This window comes from Sorex araneus, chromosome 6, assembly GCF_027595985.1.
Source record: "Sorex araneus isolate mSorAra2 chromosome 6, mSorAra2.pri, whole genome shotgun sequence".
Taxonomy (NCBI): Eukaryota; Metazoa; Chordata; class Mammalia; order Eulipotyphla; family Soricidae; genus Sorex; species Sorex araneus.
In genome coordinates this window covers 22,041,067-22,064,276 of record NC_073307.1, presented here as the reverse complement: position 1 = coordinate 22,064,276, position 23,210 = coordinate 22,041,067, and the positions used below count along the sequence as shown (strand labels likewise).

Below are 23,210 nucleotides of genomic sequence, written 5' to 3'. Positions count from 1 at the left end.
ATGGAGACTTTACTGATGCCCTCTTGAGCAAATTGATGAGCAACGGGATGACAGTGACAGTGATTACAGGATTGCCAAGAATATAGCAAGGAAACAGGACCAGAGGTCTTGTCCTTTTCTCGCTGGACAAGTTATCCGCTCCCTTAACTTCCAGAAAGCATTCCCAGGCTGCCTGGACACCGCGTGTCCATTCTTTGCGTGGGTGTGCCCAGGTGTCGTTTTACACTGGGTGAGTCTGAACGTGTCTGCGGGTAGGTGCAGGTAGATCAGTTGTTACGCCTCTGGATCGGCCTCAGTTTCTGCCTTCACGTTTGCGTCATGATCTCTGAGTGTGACTCGGTGCATGTTACGATTTGTGGGACACTCATCCTGGGTGGCTGTGTCTGGCTGTATGAATGCGCAGTCGTTGTCTGGAGGTTCCTTTGCAGTGTCGGTGTGTCTGAGGTAACGGACAGGCGAGCCCACGTCAGTGTGTGTGGTCAGGGTCTCTGGAGGCCGCAGCTGCCGGGCTCACCGCAATCCCATCACTCCTAGAGGATGGGCGAGTGAGGGGGGATCTCGGCCCAGCCTCTCGCTCCGCTCCCCCAGAAAGAACTGCGGGTTCCCGGGGTGGCCCGCCGCCGCCCAGGTACGCCGGAAGAGCCGTTACGCAAGCGCGCGGGAGCCGGGGCCGCCCAGCCGATCTTTGGGGGGGGCTCTCGCGTTCTCGCGCGCCCTCTAGTGGCCGCGGCGGGCAGCGCTGCCCGAACGGGAGGGCGGGGCCGGCGGGGCGGAAGTGAAGTCACTTCCGCGCTGGGCTGTTTGTTTGGACTGGAGAAGGGAGGCGGCGGGCGAAGCGCGCGTCGAGCGGGGAGCGGCGCTGCCTGTGGAGATCCGCGGAGGCCGACCGGATTCGTTGGCTGCCGACCCCGCTACCGTGCACTGGGTGAGGGGTTCCCTCGGGCGGAGCGGCGTGCAGGCTGCTGCGCAGCACCCGCGCTCAAGGGACGGCGACGGCGGAGCGGGGGGGTGGGGGGTGATGGGGGGCGCCTAGAGGGTCCCGTGGGTTGTCGGTCCCCAAGCCCCGAAGAGCCTCCTTTGTTCCTTGCCTCTGAGCCGAGAGTCTAAGGGATGGACGTGGCCTGACCCCGTCTCTTTTCTTCCTTGAGATATGGCGGTCGCTTTAGAGCTCATTGTTATTATTTATGAATTGGAGCTCGCAGCTCTATCCGGGTCTTCGGTGGCGCGCGAGGGTTGCCGGGATCGCGCTTTCTCCCCCTACCGCCCCGTCCCTGCATGCTCGCTCTCCCCCCACACCCCCCCAGTTCTGGTACCCTCTTTCCCTGCGCACTCCCCCCTCCCTCCCTCACCGCCTCGGCAACAAAGCTCATTGTTTCTCCCCACTTCACGCCTGCGCGTCGCCACGCGCAGCCCCTGCTTGGTGCGCGTGCGTGCAGCTCGGGAGCCGGGGTGGGGGGAGCGAGGGGCGCGGGCCGGGCGGGCTGGCGCGCCGCCGAGGGGAGCCTTCTGCAGCCCGCGGCGGGCCCTACCTTCCCGTGCTCGTCGCTCCTGCTCCTGCGTCGTCCTCCCCCAGCTCTTCAAGCAAAGTGGCATCTTCTGCTGCCGCTTGCAGGGCCCGGCGCGGGAGAGGGAAACTCTTCCTCCTGAGGGTTTTGTGCCGCGTGAACTTGAGAGGCCCATTCAGTTCTCCTTCTTTGGATTGTGGTCTGCTTTTAATTTCTCTCCACCGGGAACCCCCCCCGTGCTTGCTCGCCTTGCTTGCCACCACCAATTTGGACTTGGAGCGAGGTTTGCTGTTTCAGAGCCTTATGGAAGCTTGCTGGCTGGAGGGATGTTCTAAGTGGCTCGGATGAGCTTCTGTCGTTCTTCCCGGTTCTGCAGTCCCATCACTTCATAAACGCTGCAGAGTCGACAATTTGGTCTCGGGTTTGCTAGGGGAGATGAACTAACAGCTGGCAGTTTTTGACATTTATTTCAACAAAAACTTTTTTTTTTTTTGGCCTGTGTAGGCTATTTTATCTTCTTCCCTGGTGGCATGACTTTTCACAAGTTTGAGGCTTTACATATGAATTGTCGATGGTGCCCGTTTGCATTTTCACTAAATATAGCCTTTAAGAGACCTGAGCAATAGTTCAGCGGATAAGACACTTGCCTTGCACAAGGCCAACCCGCGGGTTCAATCCCAGGCATTCCAGATGAGTCCCAGAGCATCGCGGAATGTGGCCCCCCCAAACAAATTATATATATATGCAAATTAAAGAAGAAAAAGTGTCGGTAAGGGTTTTTAATGAGATTCCCAATGATGACTGCTTTATGGTTTGTGAGAGAGTATGCGGCCAATTAGTCTGTTTATGCTACGTGTTAATTGTAGCTTTAAGAAAACAATTTTTTTTCCCAAACAGAGAGGTAATTTTCTGATTGTTATAGCCTACTTATCTGATTCTGTATGAGAAGGGAGAGCAGGGAAATTGAGAACACATTGTTAAAGGCTCAAGAACCTGTTTGTCTTTTTTTTTTTCCTTTTTGGGGTCACACCTGGCGATGCACAGGGGTTACTCCTGGTTCTGCACTCAGGAATTACCCCTGGAGGTGTTCAGGGGACCATGTGGGATGCTGGGAATCGAACCCGGGTCGGGTGTGTGCAAGGCAAACGCCCTACCCGCTGTGCTATTGCTCCAGCTCCGAACCTGTTTGTCTTTTAAAATAATATACTACACTTTTCTTCCTAAAGTTCTTTCTAGTTGAGATAGGAAAATTCTACTCTCTTGGGACATTTAGTGTTATCTTATTCGGGTTTACCCCTTTATGACTACAGAACGTGATATTCCCAATTTAAATCAAAATATGTGTATAAAAAGCCCACTGTTGGTACAGCAATTTTATGGATATTGTGGATGCGGAACTAAGGTGAAAGACAAAACCCTGCCTTCCCTTATCATAAGAGTACCTTTTGTGTTCTTCCTTATTTTGTTGGTTTTTTGGTTTTTGTTTTTAGGCCACACCCAGTGGTGGTCAGGGATCCAGTCCTGGCAGTGTTCAGAGCACCATTTGTGATACTGGGGATCAAACCCAGGTTGGCTGCTGTACTTTCACTCTGGCTCCAACCCTTTGAAATGCCTTTACATGTTCTTGTAATTTACAATATCTGTGTCATCTGGAGAGCTTTCCCCTATCTGGCTTGAAATTGAGGAAATAGCTTTAGAGATTATTTCAATTCAGTACACTTCTATGTACTTATGTCTCACTTTATTCTAAGTGCCCTTAAAAGTAATCTTGAGGGGTGGGGCAATAGCACAGCGGGTAGGGCATTTGCCTTGCATGCGGCTGACCCGGTTGATTCCCTCCATCCCATATGGTCCCCTGAGCACCGTCAGGGGTAATTCCTGAGTGCAGAGCCAGGAGTAACCCCTGTGCATCGCCTGGTGTGATACCAAAAAAAAAAAAGTAATCTTGAGGGACAGAGCAGTAGTGCAGTGGATCTAGTGCTTGCTTACGGCTGTCCCTGGTTCCATCCCTGGCACCCCAAATGGTTCCCTGATCCCAGCCAGGAGTAAGCCCTGAGCACAGCTGGGTGTGGCTCAAAAACAAAAAAAAAAAGTTATCTCAGTGTCCTGGAAGGTAAGTACTTTACTACTAGATAGTAGTAAAGATAACAAGTAAGAGATGTGCAGTAACTTGCCCAGTAAGAACTGGAATTCAAATCCAAGTAGTCCAGAGATGATATGACTTTTTTTCTGTATTTGGGTCACACCCAGTACTGCCCAAGTTACTCCCAGGAAATCTGAGCCCAGGGCTTCCACATGTGCCATCTCCCTGATCCATTTGTGCTTTTTATTATTTTGATTTTAGGGCTACATTTGGCAGTTCTCAAGGGCTACTCAGCTTTGTGCTGAGATGAGTTGCTTATAGAACCATGTGGTACTGGTGCCCCAAACCTGGACTTCATGCATGTTTTTGCATGTACTCCAATCCATTGAGCTATCACTCCAGCCTCATGGTTATATGCTTTTTTTTTTTTTGCTTTTTGGATCACACCAGGCAATGAACAGGAATTACCCCTGGCGGTGCTCAGGGGACCATATGGGATGCTGGGAATCGAACCCGGGTCAGGTGCGCGCAAGGCAAATGCCCTACCCGCTGTGCTATTGCTCCAGCCCGGTTATATGCTTTTTAACCATTATATTGTGCTACCTGTCTAGTGACATCCAGGTCTTACAGGTTTTTAGTGGCATAGCTAGAAGTTGAACCTAGTCCAAGATCAAAGTTGCTTGGCTTACTACCTTTGTGTTATGAACTTCCTTGTTGCAAAGCAGCATTGAGCTTCGGTTCCAGTAACAATTTTTTTTTGGTGGGGAGGGGGGTGCACATCCAGCTGTGCTGAGGTTTACCCCTGACCCTGTGCTTAGGAATCGCTCCTGAAAGACTGGGTGACCATATGGGGTGCTGTAGATGAACTTGGTTCAGCCGCATGCAAGGCAAGTGCCCTACCCTACAGTACTCTTTCCAGCCACCATTAACAATCTTTTTTTAAAATTTTCTTCATTGTTTAGGACCAGAGAGATAGTACAGGAGTTATGCACTTGGCCTTCAGCTTTCCCTGGTTTGACTTGACTCCACGGAGTAAGGTCCCCCCAGGCGTTCTCAGGCTTAGCCCCAAAATAATAAAGAAATGAAAACAAAATTTCTTTATTATAGTTTAACGAATTACCTGACCCAATAAAGTATCAACTAAACAGATGTGTCTACTGAGCACTTGAAATGTGACTACTGCAACTGAAGAATTAAAATTTTAATTATATTGGATTCTAGTTCATTTAAATTTGTTTTTTGGGGGAGCTATACTTGGAGGTGCTCAGAGCTCCTGACTCTGTGCTTAGTGATCACTCCGGAAGGCTTGGGGGACCTTATGTAATGCTGGGGATCGAACCCAGGTCAGCTGCATGCAAGGCAAACTCCCTGCCTGCTGTACTATCACTCCAGCCCCCAGTTAATTGAAATTTAGATCCGCCGGGTAAAACCATGTTGGAAATTGTGGTTTAGAGATTTGGATTGCCACTGCTGCTTTTTTGTTAGGCCTTCTGATTTGGTGTTTTGAAATGATTCTGAAATGCATTGGCATCCCGTGGCATATTCTATATGCCAAATACAGTAACAATAACAGATTTCATCCCCTGACCCTGAAAAGAGCCTTCAGTCTTTGGGAAAAATGAGTAAGGAGAGGCTGTTAAAATCTCAGGGCTTGGGGGCTGGAGAGATAGCACAGCGGGTAGGGCGTTTGCCTTGCACGCGGCCGACCCGGGTTCAAATCCCAGCGTCCCATATGGTCCCCTGAGCATGACCAGGGGTAATTCCTGAGTGCAAAGCCAGGAGTAACCCCTGCGCATTGCCAGGTGTGACCCAAAAAGCAAAAAAAAAAAAAAAAATCTCAGGGCTTGGACGAATGGAGACATTACTGGCACCTGCTGGAATAAATTGATGGACTATGGGATGGCAGTAATACAGTGATTTTATTTTATTTATTTATTTATTTATTTATTTATTTATTTTGCTTTTTTGGGTCACACCTGGCAATGCACAGGGATTACTCCTGGCTCTGCACTCAGGAATCACTCCTGGCGGTGCTCAGGGGACCATATGGGATGCTGGGAATCGAACCTGGGTCAGCTGCGTGCAAGGCAAATGCCCCACCCGATGTGCTGTCCCGCTCCAGCCCCAGTGATTTTATAAAAAAGAATGCTATTTCTGATGTGCTTTGGCAGAGTGTGACTAATGATATTTATGGGCCCCCAAAGCTATACCCAGCCTCTCTATTTAATTTGTTTGTTTGTTTTTGTTTTAAGGCCACACCCTTCAGTGCTCCGGTGTTCATTCCTGCCTGGCTCAGCACTCAGATTATTCCTGGCAGATCCCCAGGGAACATATCTGGTGCTGGGTAAATGCCCTACCTGCTGTATTATCACTCTGGCCCCTACCCAGTTTCTCTGGAAGAACCATTTGATAAAGAGCTCAAACTAGGGGCCTGGCATATGCAATGTGTGCTCCACTGCTTGAGCTAACCTTACATCTTTCTCTCCCAACCAGGAATTATCCCTGGTCCCTGGTTTGAGTTTTTATCAGCTACAAAGGAGCAGTGCTGAGCCATATTCTCTCATCTGAGCATCCTTGTTACAGTTGGCATTGGGATTATAGTCATTTCTGCAGTACTGTTTCACTTCTATAGGTTTTCAGATATATGTTTTTGTTAAGTTCTCCTTTTCAGGAAGAGGATGGAAGGGGGAGGCCCCCAACATTGTTTGGGGACCCTACAGTCACTCCTGGCAATACTTGGCCTTGTGGTGTCACCCCAGTGGTGCTCAAGGAACTTACTAGGGATTCAACTAACTCTAGCTCTTTGAATTCTCTTTCACTGTTAAGACTTGTTTGTTTTTTGTTTTTTTTTTAACCTTACACCTTCTCTGGAGCGCAGGGGTAGTGTGTTTGCCTTGCACGTGGCCAACCCGGGTTTGATTCCTCCGCCCCTCTCAGAGAGCCCAGCAAGCTACCGAGAGTATCCTGCCCGCACAGCAGAGCCTGGCAAGCTACCTGTGGCGTATTCGATATGCCAAAAACAGTAACAAGTCTCACAATGGAGACATTACTGGTGCCTGCTCGAGCAAATCGATGAACAACTGGGATGACAGTGCTAACCTTACATCTTTCTCTCCCAACTTTTTTGAGAGCTCTTATCTAATAGTGTTGCGTGGAGAACTATTTGTGGTGCCAGGAATTTGAACTGGGGTTTGCAGGATGCAAAACAAGCTTGCCTTGCTCCTGAACTATCTCTGGCCCTCTAGCAACCTTCAGTTGCTCTAAATGTTTGATTAGCGACCCCCCAAAAAGATACTATTACAGGGGCTGGAGCAATAGCACAGCGGGTAGGGCATTTGCCTTGCACGTGGCCAACCCGAGTTCAATTCCCAGCATCCCATATGGTCCCCTGAGCACTGCTAGGAGTAATTCCTGGGTGCATGAGCCAGGAGTAACCCCTGTGCATTGCCAGGTGTGACCCAAAAACCAAAAAAAAGAAAAAAAGATACTATTATATACTAGACTTCCTAGGTATTACTGTTTTCTTAAGTATTTCCTCTGTATTAGTGTCAACTAATTTATTTACTTATTTTGCAAGGCAAACGCCTGTCGTGCCCTACCCGCTGTATTATCCTTCCGGCCCACTTGAATTTTTTTTTTTTTTTTTTTTTTGCTTTTTGGGTCACACCTGGCGATGCACAGGGGTTACTCCTGGCTTTGCACTCAGGAATTACTCCTGGCGGTGCTCAGGGGACCATACGGAATGCTGGGAATCAAACCAGGGTCAGCCGGTGCAAGGCAAACACTCTACCCTCTGTGCTGTCACTCCAGCCCCCTTGAACCATTTTTAAAGATGGGGAACGGAGCCACAGAAAGGCTAAATAACTTGCCAGTGGGCACACAACTAGAAAGGCAACTGTGGTTTCAGAGCCCATGTTTATCTTAAGTGTAACTTTACCACCAAACAATGTAATGGTTTTAATGTTTAGCATTGCGAAGTTCAGGTTTTCACAAACTTTTGAGTGGAAAACAGACTGGTGCAGAAATTATTTTGTCCCTTTATACACGAACAGTCATGGTAGTTCAAAGAAGGATCGCGTGGAATAAGAAAAGGTGGGGAATGGAGTGATGGTATGACAGAAAACAGGTAGGGTGTTTGTCTTGTACATAGCCCACCCGGGTTCGATCCCTGGCACCCATATGGTTCCCCAAGCCCTGCCAAGACTGATCCCTGAGCACTGCCAGGTATAGTCCCCGCTCCTCTCATGCACACCATCCCCCCCTCCAATTCCCCCCAATACCCCACCAAATAAGCTGGAGTCTGGCTTATGATCAGGCTGCAACAGAAGACATCCCTGACCTCCTTGTAAATTTTAATGAGTTCTTAAGAGATGAAACTAGGAGTTTCTAAAATGATTTCCATACTTTAAATATTTATAGGGCCAGAAAGAGAGAGTACTGGGGTTAAGGCACTTGCCTTAAATGCAGTTGGCCCCTGTTTAATCCCCAGCACAGCAGATAGTCCCACACACACCTCCAGGACTGATCCCTGAGCAGAGAAGGAGCATGCCCTACACAATGCTGGCTGAAGCCCAAAAAGGAAAAATAAATATATAAGCAAACATCATTTATCAAAATGTTAGAATTAGAGATCACATATTTTTCTCTTAAGTTCCAAGGAACATTGTGCAGAAATCAAAGTTTGCTTATTATTTACAACAAAACTGCTATTCTCTGCAGTAAAATATTTTATAATAAAACTAGAAATCAGTCAGGCGCTTTCCTTGCATACTACTGACCCAAGTTCTTTCCCTGGCACCCCATGTGATCCCCTAAGCTAGCCAGGAGTGATCCCTGAATGCAGAGCCTGGAGTAAACCCCTTAGTACCACCAGGTGTGGCCCAGAAAACAAAGCAAAACCCAAAAATCCCTAGAAATCAGAATGTCAACAAGTAATCAAAGGAACCTTAGCTTCTTGAAAACTAAGAAACGTGTTTTATCAGATAGTCTAGCTAATTACAAACTAATTTTTTTTTTTTCTTTTTGGGTCACACCTGGCGATGCACAGGGGTTACTCCTGGCTCTGCACTCAGGAATTACCCCTGGCTGTGCTCAGGGGACCATATGGGATGCTGGGATTTGAACCCGGGTCGGCCGCGTGCAAGGCAAACGCCCTACCCGCTGTGCTATCTCTCCAGCCCCACTAATTTTTTTTTTTTAAGTTGGGGGTGTGGGACCTGGTCTCCCTAGCAGTGCTCATGAAGTCTGGAAGTTCCAGAGGACCCAAGGATGCAGTGCTTCTAGGCCCAGTAGTGCAGCACTTCTAGCTCAAGAGCCTCTGGGGAAGCCCCTGGTAATGCTTGGGTAGCCATATGGTGCCAGCGATTAAGCTAAATATGGAGGTATGCAAGGCAAGCGCTGTGGCCCTTGTACTATTGCTCCAACCCCTTTAAAAAATATTTCAGTAGGTTCAGATTGATAGCTCAAAGAATTAGAGCTCATACTTTGCATATGAGAGCCACAGTTGGATCCCTTGGGATCACATGGAACCACCAGGTGCACCCCTTAAACACTGAGCCAGAAATTGCCAAAAAAACTAATTAAATTTAGCAAAAGTTAGATATAAATTTTTATCAAATTTTTTTCATGTTGAGAGAGCAACAGATTGGCTGAACCCATGTTCGATTCCTCTGCCCCTCTTGGAGAGCCTGGCAAGCTAACTGTGGCTTATTGGATATGCCAAAAACAGTAACAATAAGTCTCACAATGAGAGACGTTACTGGTGCCTGCTCAAACAAATTGATGAGCAAGGGAGTGACAGTGACAGTTCTATTGTTGCAAGATCTGGTTTTCACTTACATATTTGAGTTACATAGTTTTATATGACTCATCCAAATCTACATTTCTGTTGCTTATTTTACTCTGACGATGCCCACACACTTCTCTAGGAGTAGCCCCTAAACACTGTGGCTCAAAAAGAAAAGGGTGGAATGACAGCCTGGATGATAAACGCAAGTGGCTAAGGACATTGTAGCATATTCAAGGTACTGAGTTTGATCCCCAGTACCAAATGCCCCCACCCAAGCACTGCAGGGCCTAGCCCTGGTAGCTCCCAACACCACCTGCCTAAGAATGCTCAGCGTGTGCCACGCCCCCAGCCCATGAGTTGTGTATGACCCCTGCTAAGGGGAAAAATTTGAGGCATACCTGTAAAGCTTGACTAGGGAGGATGTTCCATGTACTATATTTAACATAATTCCATTAAAATAAATAAATTTTTATTTATTTCCAAAGTTTTGTATGTACAAATCTGAGAATACATAATAAATATGGTTTACCTTGGCCAGGAGGATGGCCGAAAGGGCAGGTGCACCAAGCTTTGCCTGTGATACGCCAAGTCAGTCCCTGCCACTGCATCATTCTCTGAGCACCACCAAGTGTGGCCGCCGGTCAGCGCGCACTCACACACACACACACACACACACACACACACACACACACACACACACACACACACACCATCCCCCGCCCCCCTTGGGAGGGTTGGAGAGGAAAGAGTATGTTTAACTTGTTGTGACTTGTGTGTTTTTGTTTGGTTGTGGCCAGCGTCTGGCCCCCAGTGTTACTTAGCTAACCAGACCAGACACAGTTCAATGCTAGGGCTAAGAATGCCTTTCTGGGTACCATCAGGGTCACCCCAGTATTGCCTGGTGTATGTTTTTCTGTTTCAGTTGTGTATGCTTTGTACATACATTCCTTTTACTTTATTAACTATGTGTGTAGACTCACTGTTAAACGTTTTTCAATTATAATTGAAAATATTTGATAAATAAGTTGATTTTATTTCAGGGGACTCCTATTACATGTAATCTTAGAGCTTCTAGATATATTAAATAACTTGTTCTGATTACTATTAATATAATTAAAAATAGATTATTGGGGCCAGGGAAATAATAGTACAGGGGTTAAGGCTGACCCTGGTTCAGTCTCCAGCATGTCCCCCTGAGCACCACTGAGTGTGATCTAACCGTCTTCACCCCCAAATAAAAATTAACTCTTGGGGCCAGAGCAGTAGTACAGCAGGTAGGGCATTTGCCTTCCACGTGGCCAGCCTGGACTCGATCCCTAGCATCCCATATGGTCCCCCAAGCAACGCCAAGAGGAATTCCTTCCTGAATGCAGGGCCAGAGTGAGTAACCTTTGAACATCGCTGAGTGTGACCCAAAAAGCCAACTCATAGTAGTAGTAATAATAATAATTTTTTTTTTTTTTTTTTTTTTTGCTTTTTGGGTCACACCTGGCGATGCACAGGGGTTACTCCTGGCTCTGCACTCAAGAATTACTCCTGGCGGTGCTCAGGGGACCATATGGGATGCTGGGAATCGAACCTGGGTCGGCCGCGTGCAAGGCAAACGCCCTACACGCTGTGCTGTTGCTCCAGCCCCGAATAATAATTCTTGACATGGCTTAAGCCCTTGATTTCAGTCTCCAGCTCAAAAGGGAAAAAGTAATAATTGGCATGAAACTAACACAGAAAATTTTATTCTTGAATTGTTAGAATTTTGAATTTTTTTTGCTTTTTGGGTCATACCCGGCAACGCACAGGGGTTACTCCTGGCTCATGCACTCAGGAATTACTCCTGGCGGTGCTCGACGGACAAACGCCCTACCCGCTGTGCTATTGCTCCAGCCCCGAATTTTGAAATTTTGATATATTTAATAAACGTTCTTTGAAGCAGATGGCAAACATTTTTAAATTGGGAGGATTATTGGCTTTCCTTATTTGTTCCTACCAGCTTATTTCATTTATTGGCGGTGGGAGGCCAGGCACACACACCCAGCAATGCTCAGGAGTCACTCCTGGCTCTGAGCTCATAGGCCTCACCTGGCAGTGCTTGGGATCATATACCGTGCCAGGATTTGAACCCTTGTTGCAGCTGGAGTTGCAAGGCTAGTTAGTGCCTCATCCTCTACTTCCTCTCCAGCACTACTTCATTTATTTAAAAGTGTTTGGAGGTGGGGCATACAAAGCAGTGCTCAGGGTTTATTCCTGACTCTCCTAAAGGATCACTCCCTGGGCTTTGGGGACCATGTGTGCTGGGAATTGAACACAAGTCAGCCTTGTGCTAGGCAAGTACCTTACTCACTGTACTATACCTCTGGTCCTGTTTTAATTTTATCTGGTTTTGGGTCACACATGGGCTGCTCAGACATTATTCTTGGCTCTGTGCCCAGACATAATTTCTGGCAGTACCAGGGGTGGGGGGCAGGGGCAGGGATGGATCACATGGGGTGCTGGGGATTGAACCCTGATTGAGTGTGCAAAGCAAACACACTCCCCACTGTATTATCTCTCCAGCTCATTAATTTTTTGCTTTTTTTTTTTTTTTTGCTTTTTGGGTCAGACCCGGCGATACACAGGGGTCACTCCTGGTCACTCCTGGCTCTGCACTCAAGAAGGAACTACCTCTGGCAGTGCTCAGGGGACCATATGGGATGCTGGGAATCGAACGTGGCTCAGCTGCATGCAAGGCAAATACCCTACCTGCTGTACTATCTCTCCAGCCCCATTTTTTTAAAAAATTACTTTCCTTAATAATTATTATTTCAGGGGGCTAGAGTGATAGTACAGCACGTACAGGAGTGATTTCTGAGCACAAAGCCAAAAAAAAATTTTTTTTTTTTTTAAATTATGATAACCAGGGGATTGCAGACTTGCCTGACATGGTACTTGTACTGTTACTCATTAAATCACACAACAGGTTGTGGTATTTATTGGGTCTTGCATTCCTACTTGAGACACATGAATAAGGTTATGATGCTTGCTGGGGGGCTCTCTGCAGTCCTCAGAGCCAAGTTTGCCAAAGATCACACTTCCTAGCCGTGGTGTTCACACATCTTTTTTTAGTTGTGCTCACCAGGGGGTTGTATCCCTTTTTGTGGTGCTGATGCACCTGGCTGTAGTCCAGCCCAAAATTACTCGTATGCCAGAGGTCACAGCAGAGCTGTCCGGCCCAAGCTGCAGAGCTGACCGAACTGTGTTTGGTGCTCGTGGGGACTCCAAGGGATCAGTTTGTGACTTTATGCTTGCAAGCAAGGCAGGTGCTCTTCAGCCCCTGAGTGATTCCTCCAGACCCTGCAGCCAGTTTTAGCTTTGTTTGGTTTGGGGACTACATTCAGTACTCATTGCTTACTTCTGGCTCTGTGCTCAGGTATCACTCCTGGCAATGCTTAGGGGACCATATGCAGTGCCGGGGATTGCACCCGGTCTAGGCACATGCAAGGTCCGCACCCTACCTCCTGCACTATCTATTGCTCCAGTTCCACCAACTGGTTTTAAAATGGTTACCACATCTTTCTTTATGACAGTCAGATTTTAATTAATACCAGCTTAGTTCATGAGTATGTGAAAAATCAGCCTCTCGGGTCTGTGGGTTTACTTAAGGGCTGGAGTTCTGGCTTTGCATATGGGAGCACCAGAACCAATCCCAACGCTGAGCTGGGAGTACCTCCAAAATGAAAGGAACAAAAAATTAGTTCCTCTCTAACACTGTCCTTTCCCTCAGATTATTTTATGCGTTTGGTTTTTAGGTTTTAGAGTGGAAAAAAAAGGAATTATAAGCCCAAATGACATTATTTCTAACCCTTTTATTACATAGTTCTAACTTTTTTGGTTTTGGAGTCACTCAGGGGACTAACCATGTTGTGTCTGGGATCAAACCTGGGCCTTCTGCATGTAAAACATGGGTTCGGTCATTTGAGCGCTCTCTCTCCCTTGCCTGAGGTTTTGCTATTTTCTGTTTTGTTTTGGAGCCACGGGTGACTGTGCTCAAGGACTACTCACAGCCTAATTCTCAGGGAAGCACATAGTGCCAGAATTGAATTCAGATTCACGTATGCAAGGCAAGAACTCTACCACTGAAACTCTGAAACTCATCCCTGGGCCCATCTTTCTTTTTTTTTTTTTTCCCTTTCGGGGTCACACCTAGTGATGCGCAGGGGTTACTCCTGGCTCTGCACTCAGGAATCACCCCTGCCGGTGCTCAGGGGACCATATGGGATGCTGGGAATCGAACCCAGGTCGGCTGCGTGCAAGATAAACACCCTACCCGCTGTGCTATTGCTCCAGCCCCATCTTTCATATTTTTTATGCCACACCCTGGCATGCTCGGGTCTTAGTCCTGGCCCTGTGCTTAATAAGCACTCAGAGCAGCTGGGGGACCATCTGGGGTGGCCGACATTAAACCCGGAATGGATGCGTGCAAGGCAGGCACCCTACCTGCTGTACTGTCACTTCAGCAATAGTACACACAAACTTTTAGTATTTAATATCATCAATTTAATTGTTGTCCTTCTGTCTTGTGACCAAAAAAGCGCCATGATTTTGTAAGTGAAATTACCTGTTAATTATATTGAGGATCCCTTGTATATGAAGTCACTTTTTCCTGATTACAAGAAATGCCCTTTTTATTTTTTTTTTCTCAGTTTATCAAGTGTCTCAGCATGGATCGCTCTTAATATATCTATTTGGTGTTCATTCAACTTCATAGGTTTGTAGTTTATTATTTTAGGGATTCACAAACTCGCAACCTTTTCATCAAATAATTCTGACCTTTTTCTCCTAGCATCCCCCATTATGCATACAAGTTGTATCCCTCTGGTTACTGACATTCTTACTTCCTTCCTCTCCCCCTTTCTGTTCCCCCTCAAATAATCTCAATTGACTGATCTCGTTTGTTGCTGCTTTCTTCTTGCACAGATCTTCTGTAAGCCCCTCTAATAAAATTTTTATTATACTGTTCAATTCCAGAATGTTTTCTGTTTTTGGAAGGATTTTTTTGGTGGTGGAAGTTTGGGTCACACCCAGCTGTACCAGGTCAGCCACCTTTGCAAGGCAAGCACCTTAACCCTGTACTGGCCCCAAGCCTTGCATTTATGTACATAGCCTGAAGGGGGCATAATTGGCATGAAACTAACACAGAAAATTTTATTCTTGAATTGTTAGAATTTTGAATTTTTTTTGCTTTTTGGGTCATACCCGGCAACGCACAGGGGTTACTCCTGGCTCATGCACTCAGGAATTACTCCTGGCGGTGCTCGACGGACAAACGCCCTACCCGCTGTGCTATTGCTCCAGCCCCGAATTTTGAAATTTTGATATATTTAATAAACGTTCTTTGAAGCAGATGGCAAACATTTTTAAATTGGGAGGATTATTGGCTTTCCTTATTTGTTCCTACCAGCTTATTTCATTTATTGGCGGTGGGAGGCCAGGCACACACACCCAGCAATGCTCAGGAGTCACTCCTGGCTCTGAGCTCATAGGCCTCACCTGGCAGTGCTTGGGATCATATACCGTGCCAGGATTTGAACCCTTGTTGCAGCTGGAGTTGCAAGGCTAGTGCCTCATCCTCTACTTCCTCTCCAGCACTACTTCATTTATTTAAAAGTGTTTGGAGGTGGGGCATACAAAGCAGTGCTCAGGGTTTATTCCTGACTCTCCTAAAGGATCACTCCCTGGGCTTTGGGGACCATGTGTGCTGGGAATTGAACACAAGTCAGCCTTGTGCTAGGCAAGTACCTTACTCACTGTACTATACCTCTGGTCCTGTTTTAATTTTATCTGGTTTTGGGTCACACATGGGCTGCTCAGACATTATTCTTGGCTCTGTGCCCAGACATAATTTCTGGCAGTACCAGGGGTGGGGGGCAGGGGCAGGGATGGATCACAAGGGGGCACCTGAAGGTGAGAATGTAGCATCTTCTCCAGTAGTCTTCCCCTCCCCTCCCCTTTTTGGGTCACACTCAGCAGTACTCAGGAATCACTCTTGGTGGGGTTCAGGGGACTATATATGGTGCCAGGGATCAAACCGAGGTCAGCCTCATGCAAGGTAAGTGCTCTCCCCCCTGTTCTGTCTCTGGTCCTGCAAAAGTGTTCTTTTGTTGTTGTTGTTGTTGTTTTTGGGGGGGTCATTCCTGGCTCTGCACTTAGAATTATCCCTAGCAGTGCTCAGGGGACCATAGGGGATGCTGGAAATTGAACCCAGGACGGCCGCATGCAAGGCAGACGCCCTACCTGCTGTGCTATTGCTCCAGCCTTCTTGCAAGAGCTTTTTTTTTAAGTCTTCATTCCCCTTTCTTTTTTACTGTTTTGTTTCTTTCTTTTGGGTCACACCCAGCTAGCTAAGGGGTTGCTCCCGCTCTAAACTCTGATTACTCCTGGTGGGCTCAGGAGAACATACAGGATGCCACAGATCCCAAACCAGGTTGACTGCATGAAAGTCAGGCACCCTGCCTGCTGTCCTTCGCCCTCCAGCCCCATCCCCAAGTTTCTTCTATTTTTTTTCACCAGCTTTTCTTCCCAGACTTTTGTTGTTGTCTGTTGTATGTCCTTCTAGGTGTGGCCCAAAACCGAAACAAACATAGTTGTGAAAACACCAGCACTGTCGGGAATGTCTGAAATAAGTTAAGAACAAGTCATAGAGGAACACAGGGTTGGACCATACCTAGCCATGCTCTGGGCTCACTCTTGACTCTGCTTTTGGTGGGGCTTGGGTACATATGATGTGCCAGGGATTGGACACCTTCGCTTTGCACACTCAATCAGGGTTCAATCCCCAGCGAGGCAAGCGTCTTACCCACTGGTACTATGTCTCTGACCCCGTAAAAGAAAATACTAGATCTAGTACGTTACCTTTCTCTGCCCGTCTCAGAGAGCCTGGCAAGCTACCGAAAGTATCTCGCCCTCACGGCAGAGCGTGGCAAGCTACCCATGGTGTATTCAATATGCCAAAAAAAAGTAACAACAGGTCTCATAATGGGGACGTTACTGGTGCCCACTCGAGCAAATCGATGAGCAACAGGATAACAGTGATACATTGCCTTTATTTATTTTGGGGGCTGGTTTTGGTTTTAGTTTTGGGGCCACACCTGGCAGTGCTCAGGGCTTACTCCTGGCTCTATGCTCAGGGTCACTCCTGGCAGGGATTGGGGGATCATATGAGGTGCCAGGATTGAACCCAGGTCAGCCATGTACAAGGCAAGTGCCCTCCTGTCTGGCCTCTGAATGCAGTTTTTATGCCTCTGACTTGCACTTTGACTGTAACCAGAGCTCTGGTCAGCAGTTGTTCTTTCCTGTCACTGAGTAAGATAGGTTAGCTCCTTCTTACTGGCTTCAGTCATGTTACCCAAATACTTCCTGACAGAGTACTTTTTTTTTTTTCTTTTTGGGTCACACCTAGCAGTGCACAGGGGTTTACTCCTGGCTCATACACTCAGGAATCACTCCTGGCGGTGCTCAGGGAACCATATGGGATGCTGGGAATCGAACCCAGGTCGGCCACATGCAAGGCAAATGCCCTACCTGTTGTGCTTTTGCTCCAGCCCCAATTGACAATACTGTTACTCTAGGATTTATATCAGAAGCACAAGCAGTTGATGAGGTGGAGGGGGTGGGGATGCTCATTCATGGCTTATTCCTGGCTCATGCTCACGCATCACTCTTGGTGGTGCTCAGGAAACCATGTGAAGTGCCAGGGAACACACCTGTGTCGGTAACATGTGAGGCAGGCACTTTACTCCTGTACATTTTCTCCTAAAGATTGAAGGCTGGGTCAGAGCAATGGGTACAGCAGATAGAGCGCTTGCCTTGTATGTGACCAGCCCGGGTTTGATCCCCAGCACCCAAGTGGTCCTCGAGGCCCCAGCAGGAGTAAGCCCTGAGCACAGCAAGGTGTGGTTCAAAAGCAAAGATTGAAGGTGAAATAAAATGTAATTCATTTCAGAGGAAGCATATATAAATTGTGGTAATTTGACATTTGAGGATGAGTAGTTTTCTTTAAAGGAATTGATGTGTCAAAAATTGTTATTAAGGGGCTGGAGCAATAGCACAGCGGCTAGGGTGTTTGCCTTGCACACGGCTGACCCAGGTTTGATTCCCAGCATCCCATATGGTCCCCCAAGCACCGCCAGGAGTATAATTTCTGAGTGCATGAGCCAGGAGTAACCCCGGTGCATTGCGGGTCTGACCCAAAAACGTCAAAAAAAAAAATTCTTATTAAAAAGGATTTTAATTTTTATTTTAAAAATGAAGGGTTTGAGGCCAGGGAGATACAAGGGTACAGGCTTACGCCTTTCTTGTGCCTGACACTGGTTCAATTCCCAGAACCGCTTGGCCTTCCCGCTCCCTGGAGGCCTCCAAGCATTGCTAATCCACATCACCACATCCCCTGACCTACGCATTTGAACTGCTTTTGCCCAGTTGATTCCCAGTCACCAGGTGTGGAACCCCAGACCCTCTGAGCATTACTTTGGGAAGAAGTGGGAAAGAGTTTAATTCCATTCATGATAAATGAAAAAGTATCAGAGAGGGCCGGTAATATAATTTAGGGTTGGGGTGTGTCCCTTGCATGTATGAGGTCCTCCCAGGTTGAATCCCTGGACTGCAAAAAAATAATAAGATACTGTTTTGTCTTTCATAATGCCTCAATTTCCTAAACTAATCAAAGCTAAAAAAAAAAAAACACATGGGGCTGGAGCGATAGCACAGTGGGTAGGGCGTTTGCCTTGCACTCGGCCGACCCAGGTTCGAATCCCAGCATCCCATATGGTCCCCTGAGCACCGCCAGGGGTAATTCCTGAGTGCACGAGCCAGGAATGACCCCTGTGCATTGCCGGGTGTGACCCAAAAAGCAAAAAAAAAAAAAAAAAAAAAAAAACACCTAGCACATAAATCTCAGGGCCTGTTTCTGCCTTTTCAGTTATATGCACATAGTATCTATGTCCGAAAATCTCAATTTAGGTTGTTGCTTTTTTTTTTTTTTATGCACAGGAGTTACTCCTGGCTCTTGCACTCAGGAAATACTCCTGGCGGTGCTCAGGGGATCATATGGGATGCTGGGAATCGAACCCGGGTTGGCCGCTTGCAAGGCAAATGCCCTACCCATTGTGCTATGGCTCCAGCCCAGTTCAGTTGCTCTTAACTAGAAATGTAAATACCATGATACTACTGTCACTAGTATTCAATATTTGAAAAAATAGTTGCATTGTTGGGAAAGGATCCTCGATCTACAGTTTAGAGAGACTCTATTACATGAGCAGCTATGGATTTTTCCTAGTTTTTTGAGCCACCCCTTGTGATGCTAAGGGGCTACTTCTGGCTCAGTGCTTGGAGGACCATGTAGTGCTGTAGTCAAATCCCAGACTCCCACATGCAAAGCATATGCTTAGTCTCTCCCTCTCCCCCTCCCTCTTCCTCTCCCCCTCCTTCTCCTTCTCCCTCTCTCCCTGTCTCTCTCCTTTCTCTCCTCTCTCTCCATCCCTCCCTTTCTCCTGAATTTTCCTTACTATGTCTTTTTAAGGACAAGTCCTTAAGTGAATTTAAAGGTCCATACAACATATACAGAGCAGAGCAAGACTTTCCCTAAGCCTTAAAAGACGATTTCTAGTAGATTCTCATTTTCAGTTTGATTATAACCTCAAAATAAGATCTGAATAGTTTTTTATTTTTTATTCTATCCCGTGTTGAGCTGTTTCCTCCTTTGGCATAAGTCACACTACTCTTTGAGTTATACACAAATAACTTGTTTTATATAAGTGTATTTTTAGGGGCTGGATCAATAGTATGGCAGGTAAGGCACCCACAGCCAACCTAGATTCAATCCCAGCACCACACATGGTCCCCTGAGCACTGCCAGAGTGATTGCTAAGCTCAGAGCCAGGAGTAAGCTCTGAGAACCTCCAGGTGTGGCCTCAAAATAAAAAACACCCTATTTTTTACCAATTTTAGATTTAATGAATTGTAGAATATGAGACTATTCTCCATACTTACAGAAGAGTACAGAAATTAGATCCACTAATATCATGGGCCAAGAGATAGCGCAAAGGGCTGGAGTACATGTTTTGCATGCAAGAACTCCAGCAATCCTCAGCATCACCTGGTCCCCCAAGCACTACCGTGTGTAACCCCTACACTCATGTGCTGGGGATGAAATATGTACTTTACCACTGAACCACCTTATCCCTTAGATACTGCTTTTACTTACACAGAAACGGGGACCAGGGGCCAGAGATAGTATAGGATTAAGGCGCATGCCTTGCATGTGATCAACATAGGTTCAATCTCTCATACCACATGTGGCACCACCCTGAGTACTGAGTACTGCATATGGTTCCCTTCACACTGCCAGGAGTAAGCCCCAAACAAGGGTACAAATTTGGGCCAGGCGGCTGGAAATACAGTAAATTGAATGTAACCAGTCTTGCATGTAACTGGTTATATTTTACTGTCAGGAGAGATAGTACAGGGCTTACGGTGCCTGCCTTGCAAGCAGCCAATCCTGGTTTGATCCCCGACACTACATAGCATCCTCCAAGCACTGCCAGATATGGCCCAAAGTCCCACAGCCCAAAAAGGCAGAATTCATTTTTCATAAAGCCACCAATTTAAGTATCCTAGATCATGGTTTTATAAAGCAAGGGATATATTTTTAAAAATAAATCATTGGTTTGGGATTACATTTAAACAGTGATTACCATTATTTACTGTTACCAGAAATTAAGTGAATCTAGGTTGTTCTCAACTCTAGCTGCATCTTGTAAGACATTTAAATTTTTATGGTGGAGGGTAGGGCACTTGCCTTGCATGCAGCCAATCCTGGTTTGATCCCCAACACCATATAAGTCCCCTGAGCCCTACCAGGAGTCATCCCTGAATACAGAGCCAGGAGTAAACCCCGAACACTGCTTAGGTCCCGAACACTGCTTAGGTATAACCAATAAATTTGCTTTTTCAAGCTCACTCTCATGTGCGCTCGCTTGCACTCTCTCTCTCTCTCTCTCTCTCTCTCTCTCTCTCTCTCTCTCTCTCTCTCTCTCTCTCTCTCTCTCTCTCTCCTCTCTCTCTCTCTCTCTCTCTCTCTCTCTCTCTCTCTCTCTCTCTCTCCTCTCTCCCTCCCTTCCCCCATCCCTCTCCTTTTTTCTTTCCCTCACCCTCCTGCCCACCCTCTTCTTCCTTCCTCCTCACAGCTTTCTAAGTAAATTTCAACAAAAGCTATTCTGCTTTACTAAAATAAATTACTGAGGGGAATGTGAAGCTTTTAGTTGCTCAATTTATTATATTCATTGATGTATCATGTACATTTAATACCTAATTATGTCTAGTAATAATAGATGCTCACTAAAAGTGGACAAGACCTAACTGGATCAATTATATTGCTCCTTTAAGGTTAAAAACTACAACTAACGCCAACCATGAAAGATCCAAGTCGCAGCAGTACTAGCCCAAGCATCATCAATGAAGATGTGATTATTAACGGTCATTCTCATGAAGATGACAATCCATTTGCAGAGTACATGTGGATGGAAAATGAAGAAGAATTCAACAGACAAGTTAGTTTTCTTTACAAATATGCTTGCTCCCCCTACCCTGCTCCCTGAAATTGATTATTTTTTTAATGTGTTTTGGGGAGGAGTTCTCTAACTGTGCCAGAAATTGAACTTCAGGCCTCCCACCTGTAAGGCATGCACTCCAGCCCTTTGAGCTGTCTTCTTTATTTTGTTTTTGGGCCACACCGGCGATGCTCAGGTGTTACTCCTGGCTCTGAAATCAGGAATCATTCCTGATGGTGCTCCAAGAACCACATGTGATGCTAGGAATCAAACCTGGGTTGGCTGCGTGCATGGCAAACACCTTAGCCCCTGTACTATCTCTAACACTCTTTGAGCTATCATCTTGCCCCTGAAATTCGTCAGGGCAGAATTGGGTTTGGGGGCCTCTCCCAACTCTGTTTGGGGGACCAGGCATTGTTTCACCAGCCCTGGAATTGATTTTTTTCTGGTCTTAGGGATTTATGTGCCACTGCTTGTTTCATTTGGATGTTAATTTCTATGGGGTTTAAAAGCTCATTGAGAAGTGAAATTCATCAGTTATACAGTTGGGGGCGGGGGGGTATACTGGGGTTTTTGGTGATGGAATATGGGCACTGGTGAAGGGATGGGTGTTTGAATATTGTATAACTGAGACATAAACCTGAGAACTTTGTAACTTTCCACATGGTGATTCAATAAAAATTTTTTAAAAAAAAAAGCTCATTGAAGTAAGTTAGGTGTTTTTCAAGGTTCTACCCCAGATTCTAATTTAGGATGACCAGGGTGGATCCAGGGAGATATTGGGGGAGTAAGGGGCAATTTCTGGCAATACTTGGCCAACTGGGCCAGTCAGTTCAGTGTTACGATCTGGCAATGTGGCATTACTGCTTGGGGCCTCCAGAACGGTACATGGTGCTGCTATACATGGGGTTATACGGTACTGGGAATCGAGCCTAGAATCTTGCATGTACAGGGCTGTGCCCCTGACCCCTGAGCTATCTTACCTTTCCCTGGAAAACTTGGCTTTAAATTTTTGGGGCAGGGGGTCGAGGGGCACATGGTGATGCGCAGGAGTTACTCCTGTCTTTGCACTCAGGTATTACTCCTGGCAGTGCTCAGGGGACCATATGGGATTCTGGGAATCAAACCAGGGTCAGCCGCGTGCAAGGCAAAAATGCCCTACCCACTGTACTATCACTCCAGCCCCAAACTAGGTTTTTAAAAACTTACAGATGGCTCCAGTTGAGTTTATGTATCAGATAGCTACATAACTGGAAAAATTAAATTAGTACAGAAATTAGGAGCAGAAAAAGGCATGTAATAGGGTACAGAATTATGCTGTTTTTCAGTTTTACACCTAAGATTCTCTCCACCTCATAGTTTTGGTTTGGCCACACCTTAGGTGTGGGCTACTCTTGGGCCTGCTGAGTAACCAGGATCAAAAGAGGGTGAGCCACAAGTAAGACAAGTACCAGCCCTGTTAGCTTGTCTTATATCACTATTTTGGTTTTTGGGGTGTGTGTTTTGTTGATACTGGGTTTGGGGCCATACCTGACTGCACTCCTGACTCAGTGCTCAGGAGTCATGCCTGATGGCTCTGGGGACCATATGGAATTTGGGGCATCAGACCTGTGTTAGCAAGGCAAGCGCCTTATCCACCATCTCCAGCCCCATCACTGATTTTCCTCAGAGAAGTCTCATGTGTTTGATGTTTTCTTTATTTTGGCATTTATGGCATACGTTTCCATTTCCTTTTTAGTTGCAGACTTAATCAGTAGACAGCTTAGCTTTGTCATATGCACAGATAATTCAAGACTAAAACAGTGTTGTGGCCAGAGAGATAGTATAGCCAGAGAGCAGCTGACCCAAAAAGGGAGTAAACCAGTGTGGTCTTAATTGACCCAAAAAGGGAGTAAACCAGTGTGGTCTTAATTCAATAAGAATCGCCTGGGGCGGGGGCCCACTGGAGCGAATAGCACAACAGGTAGGGCATTTGCCTTGCATGCGGTCGACTCGGGTTTGATTCCCAGCATTCCATATGGTCCCCTGAGGATCGCCAGGGGTAATTCCTGAGTGCAGAGCCAGAAGTGACCCCCTGTGCATCTCCAGGTGTGACCCAAAAGAAAAAAAAAAAAAGAAGAACCATGTGGGTCTTTGTTTTTTTCTTTAATTACTCATGCCCTAACCCTCTAAAGTCTTGGGTCGTTTTTGTTTCGGGACTTTTTTGTTTAAGCAGTTTTGGGTGGGGTTAGGTTGTTTTTTTTTTAATTAGTTTG

General features: G+C 46.5%; 1 protein-coding gene across 1 annotated transcript in view; it reads left to right on the top strand.

Annotated features, from left to right (window-relative positions):
* Positions 1-777: 777 nt before the first annotated feature.
* The window catches only part of PAIP2 (poly(A) binding protein interacting protein 2), a 27,669-nt gene continuing 5,236 nt past the window's right edge, over positions 778-23,210 (top strand). The window contains exons 1-2 of the mRNA XM_004609913.3: positions 778-925; positions 20,792-20,955. Coding sequence (XP_004609970.1) covers positions 20,818-20,955 — 138 coding nt within the window. The 5' untranslated portion in view covers positions 778-925; positions 20,792-20,817. The remainder of the gene's footprint in view (positions 926-20,791; positions 20,956-23,210) is intronic.